This window comes from Brassica napus, chromosome C7 (assembly GCF_020379485.1).
Source record: "Brassica napus cultivar Da-Ae chromosome C7, Da-Ae, whole genome shotgun sequence".
NCBI classification, from domain to species: domain Eukaryota; kingdom Viridiplantae; phylum Streptophyta; class Magnoliopsida; order Brassicales; family Brassicaceae; genus Brassica; species Brassica napus.
In genome coordinates, this window is record NC_063450.1 from 49,439,308 (window position 1) to 49,452,472 (window position 13,165).

A 13,165-nucleotide genomic window follows, 5' to 3' on the forward strand; every position below is an offset into this window, starting at 1 on the left:
ATTATCATGACAAGTAAATACAAACAAAAACGTATAGTATTTGTTTGAAATTCATGTATTTTGGTAGTTAAATAGTATGTTTTCTTGACTAGATTAACATCATTCGTTATTCTTTCTCTATCTCCTTTAGGTAAAGCATTGACCACATTAATGTCATGTCTTATCACATCTGGTTTTTGTTCATATCGTCGGTACATAAAACTCAACCGGTTTGACGATATCGGTTTACCAATAGACAACTCTAAACTATATTGGGAGCTAATCAAAATTTCACTAATAAATACTCGAATGGTTCAATCAAGTTTTCTATAAGCATAGTATAGCTGGCATAATAAAAATTCTGAGGTACACGACGAAGAAAGAATGGTCCCCGGTTCGGTATTAAATAACCGGTAATCACAGACTCACCGGTCACCCAACCTGTAACCGAAACAAAATAAGAAGTCACATCCATATCTTCCCTCGTCATCTTCATTACTTTAATTGCCTAAAAAAGTATCCGTTTCTATAGAACCTCTTAACTTCAGTGCTTCAATGGTGGTTCTAAAGTTCGTGTTCTTCAAGTTACAGACGTGATCGAGATTCTCGAGAAGAAACGGCGTGCGTGACTAGAAAAAAATAAATTAAAAAGACTCATAAAGCTCAGATCTGGAGGTATCAATTTCTTTATTTTAATAATTTAATCCCTTAATACAGTTAAGGTCCTACTTTTCTTGACGCTGTTGTTGATTCCCAGAAATTCTAGTGTTTCGATTTCGAAGAGTTTAAATTAAAAAGCCAAAGACAAAACATGACTTTCATTTCGTTATTACCGAAGCTACTCTCTTCTGTCTCCCACTCTTGTTTCCCTTTTACTTTTCGATCCCCAATCTTCTAGAAATCTTCCTTTTGTACCCTTTTATTTCAAATTAAAGTTTCTCATCCAAAGTTTCTCCATTTATAGTCCCATCATCATCATCATCATCATCTTCACAAAGAACCAGCAATGGAAGCTTGGAGGGTTTCTCTATGTTTCTTCTCTCTCTATCTGATCATCTCCGGAGCAGAAGCAGATCCTTTACAAGACAAACGCGCGTTACTCGAGTTTCTAACCATCACGCGCCCAACACGCTCGCTCAACTGGAACGAGACCACTCCCCTCTGCAAAAACTGGACAGGAGTCACTTGCAACCACAACGAATCTCGAATCATAGCCCTTAGATTGCCAGCGATCGGACTCAACGGTCAGATTCCACCCAACACCATAAGCAGACTCTCCGCTCTCAGAGTCCTCAGCCTCAGATCCAACAGACTCTCAGGCCCATTCCCTATGGGCCTCGCCGGGCTTAAAGACTTGGGCTTTCTTTACCTCGAGGACAACGACTTCTCCGGCCCGTTGCCTTTGGACTTCTCCGTCTGGAAGAAGCTCGTTGGTTTAAATCTCTCGAATAACAGATTCAATGGAACAGTTCCTGTCTCTCTCTCTGGTCTGAAACGGTTACAGTCGTTGAACCTCGCTAACAATTCTCTCTCCGGTGTGGTTCCTGATGAGCTGAGTGGGCTCTCTAGTCTGAAAGAGATTGATCTGTCTAACAACAATCTCCACGGACCGTTACCGAGCTGGCTGCTAAGGTTCCCGCCGTCTTCTTACCAAGGCATTGGTGATGACGTCACTCACTTTCAACCACCTCCTGAACCACCGACTCGAAAGAAGCCTAAAGGAGTCACGAAGACGGTCTTCCTCCTCATCGTTATCTCTGTATCGATTGTACTACTCGCGGTTTTAGCGTTTGTGTTTGCGCTTTGTTACTTGAGGCGCAAGTTAAGGATTGTTAAGGACCATAATCTGCAGAAGAAAGGCGGTATGTCTCCGGAGAAGTTTGATTCGAGGATGGAGGAGGCTAACAACAGGCTGTCTTTCTTCGAAGGATGCAGCTACTCGTTCGATCTCGAGGATCTGTTGAGAGCTTCCGCTGAGATTCTTGGTAAAGGCACGTTTGGGACGACGTACAAAGCGGTTCTCGAGGATGCGACTTCCGTAGCTGTGAAACGGCTTAAAGACGTTGCGGCTGGGAAACGCGATTTTGAGCAGCAGATGGAGATTATTGGAGGGATTAAGCACGAGAACGTTGTGGAGCTTAAGGCTTATTATTACTCCAAAGACGAGAAGCTTATGGTTTATGACTACTTCAGCAGTGGAAGTGTGTCTTCTTTGCTTCACGGTAAATGCGTTATTAGCTATGGTTAGGCTCATTTCCGGTTTAATTTTAGTAACCGGTTTAGTTGGTGCAGGTAACCGAGGAGAGAACCGGGTTCCGTTGGATTGGGAAACGAGGATGAGGATTGCGATTGGTGCGGCTAAAGGGATCGCTAGGATCCACAAAGAGAACAATGGGAAGCTCGTACATGGGAACATCAAGTCTTCGAACATATTCTTGAACTCAGAGCGTTACGGATGCGTGTCTGATCTTGGTTTAACAGCTGTAATGAGCGCATTGGCTCCACCCATCTCTAGGCAAGCTGGTTACCGTGCGCCGGAAGTAACAGATACAAGGAAGTCTTCTCAACTCTCAGATGTTTACAGCTTCGGCGTCGTATTACTCGAGCTACTCACTGGAAAATCCCCCATTCACACTACCGCAGGTAATGGGTACAAACTAGAATAAAAAAAAATTACTATATTATCTTCGGTTTAATGATTTTTTATTTTTGGACAGGAGATGAGATTATACATTTGGTTCGATGGGTACATTCGGTAGTCAGAGAGGAATGGACTGCGGAGGTTTTTGATGTGGAGCTTTTGAGGTATACGAACATAGAGGAAGAGATGGTTGAGATGTTGCAGATTGCTATGTCGTGTGTTGTCAAAGCACCTGACCAGAGACCGAAGATGTATGATTTGGTTAGGCTTATGGAGAGTGTCGGAAACCGACGAGCCAGTCTTGAGACTAAAGCAGAGAAGGAGGCCTCCGAGACTTCGACGCCGAGCGAAACTTGATGAATCTACAAAAAAATGAAGAAACTGTTGATATATGAAGTTTGTATTCTGTTGATCCTCTCTTCTTCGGTTAGAACCGGTTTAATTAAACACATTTCTGGTTAGGGATTCTTGGTTTTTGCAAAATTCAGTATGAATGAATTGAGGAAAACAGAAAAAGAAACATCTCTAGTTTCAGAAACTCATCTAAAACTTCTAGTGATCACATATTAAATTCAGCTTTTCCTAATGGGCTTCATAGCCCATTAGCCATTATTGTTTCGGCTGCGAGTGAAGATTGTTAGGCTCAGTTCTTACTTTACAATATGGTCATTTGAATGGGTTTGGAATTGTTGACAAAAAAAAAAGAATAGGTTTGGAATTGGACTAATTAATTTGGAAAAAAATTTCAAGCAACTAATTATTTGGATCTCAAGATATATATACTATACTACTTGACTGAGATAACTTTTTTCTGAATCACAAAAAAATAGATACATTGATTTGTCGTGATAGTGTTTTGGAAGAGGAACATGTAGATGGCATAGATTACAATAGGAAGGAGACGAATAAGGCAAGTTACAACCGTGAATATGATTTGTCTAATTCTTAGAAAACGACTTGTCTTTTGCTCATATACTGCAATAGGGCTTCTTCTCCTCCTTTTCAGCTGTGCGAAATTAGAAACCTAAAAGGCCAAAAATTCAAATACATAAATATGTCAATTTTATATAAATCCTCACGTCCCCACGAAATCGTTTGCATCAACATGTTTTTTGTTTACTCCTCCGCTGTACAATGTCGGCTTGTTTTGGACAATGGTGAAAATTAATTAGACCATTAAGTATAATCTCAGTGTAAGTATTCGAACATAAAAAATAACTGAATGCCTATTTGTTTGAACGAACAAGTAACTTGTGCTTACCAAATACCAAGGCAGCATACACTTTACACTCATATGGCATATCCGAATTTGAACAAATTAATGACATACGTGAAACTACTTGAATACAAATTTAGATTATAGAAATTGATTTTCCCTCACGTTTTATGATATGTTTTAATCTACTTATTTGTGAACCTTGTGAATATTGTAACATCCTCGTTTATGTGAAAAAGTTTAAAATAATTGATTTGATTATTTATGTCACCAACGTGCATTTATTTTTGCAGACGCAGATTTATTTAGAATCTCAGGGTTAAGCGTGTTTAAGCTGGAGTGGAAGAAAAATAGACGACTTAATAGGAAGTCATTTGCGGTGTCGTACGAGTGAAAGTAAAACCACAGAAAAAAATCATGTGGTGATCATGGCAGGGTCATTGAACAAAATCTCTGAACCTCCAAAATATTAACGCACTGCATGTCGCAAGGGATGGGTCCACGGGCCGTGAGTGGACGTGAAAATTTCATTAACCGTGGATGATCAGAGCGTTACAAGTGGTATCAGAACTGGTTAGGCATTTCGGTTTTGAATCCAGAGGTATCTTGAGACTTGTCGTGGTCCGTAACGAAGATGTTACGCTTTGTGGATCGGGGTGAATTGTGATATCCTAATGTCTAACATATGTGGAAAAGTTTAAGAGAAGTGATTCACTAGTTATGTCACCAAAGTGTAATTACGTTTTAGAATTTTAAAGTTAAACGTGTTGAACTAGAGTTGGAAGGACAAATAAATTACTTGAAAAGTAATGTAATGATTGCGGGTCACTAAACAAAAATTTTGAACTTCCAAAAAACTAATGCACCCCTGTTCCAGGAGACCATTCCCACCGACCAAATGAACGGGAGTGAAAAGCCCATTAGCCAGAGATGGTCACGGAGTTACTAATATATTTATTTTGTTAAAAAAAAAACTTTTTGACCCAAAAATAAACCTTTTTTTTTGTCAGGAAAAAACCCTTCATTTATTTGAAAAATATCATGAGAATGGACATAAAGAGTCAACATCCACTTGCGCCATGTGTTCCTCTTTGCCATTTCTTAAGTCAGAGTCAAAATCTCTTTTACGTGTTCTGTGGTCGACAAAAAGTGTCACAAACGGATGTAATCAAATAAACAACTTCCTTTGCTAAAATGTAATTATAAAAATAGTTAATAGTAAAAGGTCAATTTCATGCCTGTTCCAAAACAACGATTACAGACCAATGGTTCCAGATTTCCTGGTAAAAGCCTTCTTGCCCTATCATCCCCCTATGCTATGAGTTTTCTGTTTCCAAAAAGTTTTTGATTTGTCCTTCCAGTGTGTGTAGCCACAACTAAAATTTAAATGTAGCTAGTCCCTTAAAAGACGGAGTCAAACTAATGAAGTAGTGAACCTATACATTGTACCACACTTAGTAACTCCTTTCGTCTGTAGCTCCTTTGGGAACATGAATGGTTATAAAGTATATACATTCAAGAAATGGTTCAAAAGTATTTTTTGTTTCTTCAAAATATCTTGCAATATGGTTTCTTGCTGGATGTAATATCGAAGTCAAAGAAACGAACTCCAGATAAATTATTTTGTTTGTTCCTATTACATTGCACAGTAATAATGCATAATACAAAATTTGCATATACAGTTTGAGTTAAAAAAAAAAAGAATCCTATCAGATGATACGTATTGAAATAACTATTCATTCAACCATATTACGATTCTCAAATTTTTTACATTGATGATATTTCTCGTGAAGTATAAAGTAACCGAAGCTTTACGGTTCAACTCCGTATTCATGACACCGAATGTAAGGAAACAACAAAGTTGCTAATGAATATGGAGATATATTAAATGTTGTTTTATCTTTTAAATTTTGTTTTATTTTAAATATCATTTTACATTTTAAAGTCATTATCAAATGTTTTTTCTAATTTTTAGATTGTTTATCTTGTTGATTAACAAAGTTAAATAAAATAATATATTAAATAGGGATAAAATAGAAAAATTAATCATTTTTTATAATCCTTGTATAAAAACGTTAAACAACAAACAGAAGGAAGAATTAAAATAAACAAAGTTGCTAATACATTATTATCTCATTGGAAAATGTGTAGTTTGCCTAATTTTTCGAAAAATAAACATTTGCCATATAAAATTCATTTGTGCGTAGGGGGCTCCTGAAAGTATACAATTATTAATATGAACCATTACGACCCATGGCTACAAATTTGTAGTCATAGCAAGTTCTCAGACATTTTTATTACAAGAAAAACCTAACTTTGATCAGCACTTTCCCGACAAATACGGTTTGTAAACGTTGTTTAGTTTAATTTCATTGTATGTAATAAACTTGCGAATCCAGCAGGATCGTGTTTAACAAATAAAAAAAGCATTCGATGTACATATATAATGGCCGGCAATAAGATTGCGAGGAAGTATTGGAAAGGAGTTCGTGATTCAGCCATTATTTAATATTTTATTAGTGTAGTGATTATCACACTTTGTCATGTAGTGAAAACAAATCTCAATAAATTTACCTGACAAAGTGTGATAATCACTGCTAGCTCACCGCCCACCCCACCTCCACTTCACTTAAAATATTTGCAATTGAAATAATTTATCTCTCGTTATAGGAACGAAATGTGTTACCATCCAAGTGCGGGAGTTCGCAGAGAAATGACATGATTGTCATCGCTTACGGGAACTCATTTGGACGTGATATATACATGGCCCTAAATGATTCGTTATCTCTTGAGAAAGAAAACTGTCTCTAACAATAAAGGAACTTAAAATGCTGATCGGCGTTTGTAATCACAGTGATATACTCCTAAGATGTTGTACTTTTTATTACAAACACAATATCTAGCTACTATAAATTTTAATTAGATACACTCCTATTTGAAAATTATGTAGAAATGTCAGAATTAACTATCGGTACACGAGGTGCCATGTTAATTATTGGGATGGTAGCTACTAGCTAGGCAATGTCGAGGAATGACCAACTAAAATTTCGTCCCACAAAAAGAAATAAAATAAAATAAAATACATATTGTATAAGTATACATTGGACAAATATGAATATTTATTTCATATATGCATTAACACTGTGAGAATGTTGAATTTTTTTTTTCGGTCTGAAAATATTCATTCAACAAAGAGATACACGATTGATACACAAACCGATACACAAACCGGAGGAAAACAAGATATCTCAAGAAACATAAGTCCAAAGAGAGGCACCTAAAACTCACACTAGGGTGACTTACAAGAACAAGGAACACAAATACATACACTCCTGTAAAAATGAAATTACAAAACCCACAATGATAATAGTTCACTAAAGCTTGCACCAGTATCTGAACGAGATATATCGTTGTCGCCTGCGGCTGACCAAACGATAACTTCAACCTCTACCAACACCGAGAGCACTTCTCTCCACCTCAAAGAAACCAGACTTTATAACTCGCCAAGATAGAACCATTCTTGGAACATACTTTTTTCCGGATACGGCTGCGGCACAACTTCATTGCGTCCAAGCAACGCCTCGATAAAAGAACACTCCAATCTCAACAGATCTGGAGATAAACGAGGTCAGACCGAGTAACGACCACACTGAAGCAGTAGCTACAAACAGGAAAGCGTTCACACCCTCATCACACACTGAAATATTACAAGCTTAGGACTAAAAATCAAAAGAGAACCGAATAATTTCCTGATATAGAGGTCAAGAGCCACACGACTATCTAGACTTCACTAAAAACACATAACTAAAAAAATCCTCGATTCACTTGCAGGAAACAAAAGCCAGAAAAGAGCCCACAACCAACAGAGACAAGAGCCATAAGACTCTCTTAACCACCACAACAAAAATGGACTGATTCAGTCCGAGAACCAAGAATGGTCGTTTCACGCGCTTCACGCGCCTACACTATGGAAGAAAGGCAGACAGATCTGAGCCATCAGAGAAGGAAGCCACTGGATGGGTAGAGAGAGTCACTGCTGCATCATCACATCTTCAGATCTGGGCCACACACGCCTAAATCGAACCGTAGCTCAATCGGCGAACCGTTGCTTCATCTCACAAACAAAGAGACCGAGGACCATACAAAGAAACAAACACTAGAACAGGCTCAACGCCGTGGCTCGAGAGCCAACGGACGCTGGCCGAGCAAGAAATCCGGTGAAGTCTTCTTTTTCTTTGAAAGGATAAGAGAGAGTGTTTCAGTGTTTTGGCTCTACTCTGATTCGTCAGAATGTTGAATTTATGATTACAATTCTTTGATTATTCAAATTAAAGTTTTGAATAATAAGACTACGGTGTGGTAATAAAAACTTTTTAACGTAACATTTTGAGTCATCATGCATGATGCTTTGATATACTCCTTCTATTAAAACAAAAAGAAAATTCTAGATTTAATTTTTGTTCTAAAATAAGAGATTTTAGAATTTTTGGTATTTTATTAATAAATTTTGATAAATTTTATAATTTTAAAAAACATTAATTGAGACTATTTGAATTGATTAGATGTTATTTGTTGTTAGTTATTGAAAAATGTATTGTAAATTAATGAATTTAGTTATAAACATTCATTACATTTTTAATATGTGTGAATATTCTAGAAAATCTTTACTATTTCGGAAACAGAAGGAGTATTTTGAAAGCAATAACCAACTAGCTTAATTGAAATAATTGCATAATCATGATATACATTACTTACTTCACTTGCGTCTAATCTCGTGTAAGTCCATTTTGATCAGTCCTTCATTAGAGGCTAGTATTGACTATTGAGTCAATACATTGAAACCTTATTTTTGATAACTATATCATGAGCGGACTAGCACTGAATATTGGATTTATATGATTCCATGTGTGGACTAACACTGAATATTGAAATTATCCAACACTTGTATGTTTAGTTTTCATGGGCTTTTTTTGTTTAGTTTTTTTTTCTGAAAAACTGATTATATTAGAAACTAATGGCCCAATGGGTTAAGACGATTACAACCAGAAAGAAACTCGATAGTAAACCAAAAGACGGGAGTAACTAAAGCATGGGTTTTTGTTTAGTTTTCATGCTTTTTGTCATGCTCTCCTTAGCCATCCCTATCCTTTGTCATGCTTTATGTTTAGTTTTCATGGGCTTTTTTTTTAACATTGCTTAGTTTTGATGTTTAGACTTGAAAAATACAAGTCTAATTAACTAACACGTCATTTGATCGGTTTTTTTAAAATCAGGTGTTACTGTTATTTTAAAAAGATGATCTTATATAAGAATTATGAGTAAATAGGTGAGCAGTTATCGTAATTGGTAGATTATGTTCACGTTAACTATGCTAGTAAATGATCGACACACTTCCATAAACTATAAATTGATAGTCCACTTTAATTATCGGAAGTCTTATATTACAGAAATTATATCACCAAAACCATTCTTTCTATATGTATTTTACCATAACCTCACTCCCTAAACAACAAGAAAATAAGATTATATTCTCTTTTATATGTTCTAGTATTTTCTCCAACAATTCCAACTAAGGTAAACTAACCTTAATGTGTTCCAAAGGCAACACTATCGAAGCGACACTGTAGGGCAAGCCTTTAACCCAGTGAGATCTTCCCTCTCTAACCCAGTGAACCTTTAACCCTAATCAGCTTGCGCTGTCTTCAGCCGGTGGCGGCTCCGGCGGATTCGCTGCCTCCGTCGCCGGATGTCTCTCTCCCTTCTCTATCATTTCTTTCTCCTTCCTTGCCTCGTCTCTTTCTCCCTCTTCTTAGCTTCGTCGATATACTTTCCATTGTGGTTTCTCTCACTCCTCTCCGGCGTCGCTGCCCGGTGGTGAAGATTTTGGAGCGGTGGTGAGGCGCGACTGGGAGAGTGGAGCTTGGTGGCTCTTCCGTGGGTTTCCTTCGAGACATCGCTTAGATCTGGCCAGATCTGCTTTCAATGGTGGTCGATTTTGCTCCGGTGGTGGTGCTCCAGGCCTCAGTCGTTTCTTCCGGCGTCAGTTTGCGGTTGTTGATGACAAGTGCCCTCGTTCTCGGTTTGGGGGTTCTCGTTTTTGAGATTTCTCTTCAGATCTATCTTCTTCTCATTACCAGTGAGAGTTTATTGTATCAGGAGTTGATTTTGAATCTCAGGCAAGTTCTCAGACCGTGGTGGTGATTCTCTGCTGGCAGCTCTCCTTGTAGGTTGGTGTAGTGCTCCTTGTGGCTAAAAGGTGTCTCTGTCAAGCTCGTGAGATAGGGCTGAGCTCTTCTTCTTGGCTAAATCAGAAGTGGCGATTTGGTGAAGCGGGTTGTTTGAGCTTCTCTTTGCGGATAAAGGTCAGACTCTGGTTCTCAGGGTCAGTCGCTCGTGCGGGTTATTGTTGGCTTAGGTATGTTGTAGTCGACCTTGGACTACAGTCCCGGTGAGGGCGAGTGTTGCTAGCACCTCTGCAGATAGGGTGTGGTTCCGCGGATTCTTTGCCCTGTGGTGTTAGCGTCCTTTTTTCGTACATAGTCTGGTGGTGGTGGCGGGTTATCAGCCAGTGGTCTATCCAAATAAGAGTGGTTTTGCGCTCGAAGTGGGGGTGTTAGTGGTTCCAGTGGGGGTCTTTGGGGTTTTTAGAGTTCTCAGGTGCCTGTGAGTTTCATGAAGGAGGAGTAGAGGTGGCTGTTTTGCGGTGCTTGGTGACCGGTGCTTCGACAGGCTCTGGTTCGTCGGTTCCGCCGTTTCGGTACAGCCCCATTGTCGTCTACTCTGAATTCCAAGCTCTAGTTGGTATCTGTGCAGTTGCAGGTGGTAGGACCTTTGTGGTAAGGCCATTTTTTTGGAGGCGAGTGCCTGGGGAAGCTAACTATACCGGCTTGTGACTCATGTTTTAACTGGCGCCTTCCTTTGGAGTTCGATCTTGCGTGCTGCTCGCTCTTGGCAACCCTTTCAAGCTCTTCCCGTGTGTTCTCTCTTCTACTTCTAGGTTCAGCTCATATCTCGCGTTTTCCTTACTGTATTTGTTGTTGTGTTATAGTTTCTTTTTGGTGTTTGTCTTCTGCTACTAGTGATTCTCTGTAACTTCTGTCACAAACTTTAAAATGGTAATGCAATGTTAACATGTTTAAAAAAAAAAAAACCTTAATGTGTTCCTTGCCAGTGTTGTTGACACATTTTCCAGAGGTACACTACGTACCTTCAAGCAGAATTATTAGGTCATTATCGAAACTTTTACTATCTGTTTGCAATCTTTTTTCTTCTAATCGACCCATATGCTAGTTAAATCTTTTGGAAAACAATCCCATCAATAATGTTTCGCGTATCTTTTTAAAAGTTAAATTAAGTGTTGGTAATTTCAATTAGAGACAAGCTCATAGTTATCTTATCACAGCTCACAAACCACCCGGCTATTAATGTTACACCGGCTATTATTTCGTGTCTCAAATTATTTTGTTTGTGCGAAACAAAAAAAAAATATTTTGTTTTGCAAAAAGAAAAAACTAAATGTATACATTAGTGTTCCTATTTTTGTCCTCTGACAAAGTTTATGGGTTTTGATTTTATGGTCCTTTAAAAAACAAAGACTAAAGAGAAAACTTTTTTAAAAAGTAAACAGAGGAGCGGACGTCAGCCATCACATGACGGGAGGAAGTGACCAAGTGGACCGAATAGAAGAAAAGGCCTCGAAAACAGAGAACGGTGCCGTTAGCGGACTAACGGAGATAGAGTAGATGAAATGTGGGTCCAACGATGGAGCCGGAACGTTCCGTCGTCGGTCCAACGAGTGTTCTTGTATTTATTGGACAAATGTATCCGTACGGTCTTGTTTTCTTGGTTTCAAAATCGAACTTTCCTTCTTCACGATTCTTAAGGCAATAACCATTGACTCAGCACGACAACATCATCAGTATCTATGTATGTAATACACGTTTTATACTTGCACAGTTACAATGACAAACAAGTATATTGATATGTAATAATTCTTCCTAATTTTGTAACCAAAATAATCATGTTATTTAATATTTACAATCAAAATTAAAAAAAAAAGCTCTAACTGTGTTATTTTCTTTTAACTAGGTAAGATTCGTTTCGTTCAGAATTAAACAAAGGAAATATATATGTGTATTTATATATTAAAGAATAGTATATTATATATTAAATAACCGGGCCCAATCCAATGTCTCACTATTTTTTAATAGATAATGATCAGATTTTTTTAAAAAATAGTAGTATTTTTATATTAAAAATAAAAAAAAGGTCCAAATTTTTTTCATATAATTTTTTTTATTTCCACAGATTTATTTTTAAAAATAATTCTGGTATTTTGTAAAAAACATATATCTATCAGATTTTTTAAAGAAAAATAATAGTTTGGAAATTAATTTTTTTTTTTGCATCAGGGCCCATGACACCATTGAGCCGGCCCTGGCTATAATTTAAAAACTTTGTAAAATTATGTAAAAAGATTACGGTAAAGCGGAGAAGCTTTTTTTTTTTTTGTACAACAAAAGGCTAAAACGAAACTAATGTGATTCCTGATCCAAGAGCCACCTTGGGGGAATTGAGTCAACATAAACCATAGCAGAAGGTTGATTCCTAGTACCTCGTGCCAGCTTATCCGCCATTGTGTTTTGTGCCCTCGGAATATGTTGAATAGTAAAGGGGTGAAAAATTCCTTACGTCGCAGAAACTTCTCCTTGTGTGTAGTGAACGCCGGCCATTCTGTAGGTGTAGACACCATCTTCACCAGTCGATAGCAGTCAGTTGCAAACACCACTTATGAGATTTGTAGGGTCTTCATGCACTCCATCGCCCATATCAAAGCTTCACTTTCAGCATGTAAAGGTGATAGACTCTTGCAAATAGCCATTACACCCATCATAGTATCAGTTGATCCACCTTTTTTGTAAACTCATCCTTGTCTTGTACAAGAATCATGTTCCCTCCATGCCCCATCAATGTAACACTTATCTATCTCCAAAGCATCATGGTTCTCCACAATATGTGGGGGAGCCCGATTTACTAAATTTTTGGTCTGAGATTCAGCCCACAAAACACTTTCAATTTCCGCAGTCCGGAGAAAATCTAAAGGATCCCTTATCTTAGCATTCAGATTCTTCCAAATATACCATAAAATTCATGGAAAATGGCTCAAATCTAATGTTTTTGGTGTCCGCCAAAAGAGATAGTCCATATTTGTAAAAAGAGATGGGGTCGGAAAAATCTTTGGGCATGATGGGATATTAGATAAAGCCCAAATTTGAAGTGCTAATGGACATTCAAAAAACACATGATTAACTGATTCTTCTTCAACCCCA

General features: G+C 37.8%; 1 protein-coding gene across 1 annotated transcript; it reads left to right on the forward strand.

Moving 5' to 3' along the window:
- Positions 1 to 405: 405 nt before the first annotated feature.
- On the forward strand, positions 406 to 3,087 carry LOC106438451 (probable inactive receptor kinase At4g23740). Its single transcript, XM_013879611.3, has 4 exons — positions 406 to 654; positions 944 to 2,201; positions 2,272 to 2,622; positions 2,697 to 3,087. The coding sequence occupies exons 2-4, from the start codon at positions 986 to 988 to the stop codon at positions 2,975 to 2,977; spliced, it is 1,848 nt and encodes a 615-aa protein (XP_013735065.2). The 5' UTR covers positions 406 to 654; positions 944 to 985; the 3' UTR covers positions 2,978 to 3,087.
- Positions 3,088 to 13,165: the final 10,078 nt, after the last annotated feature.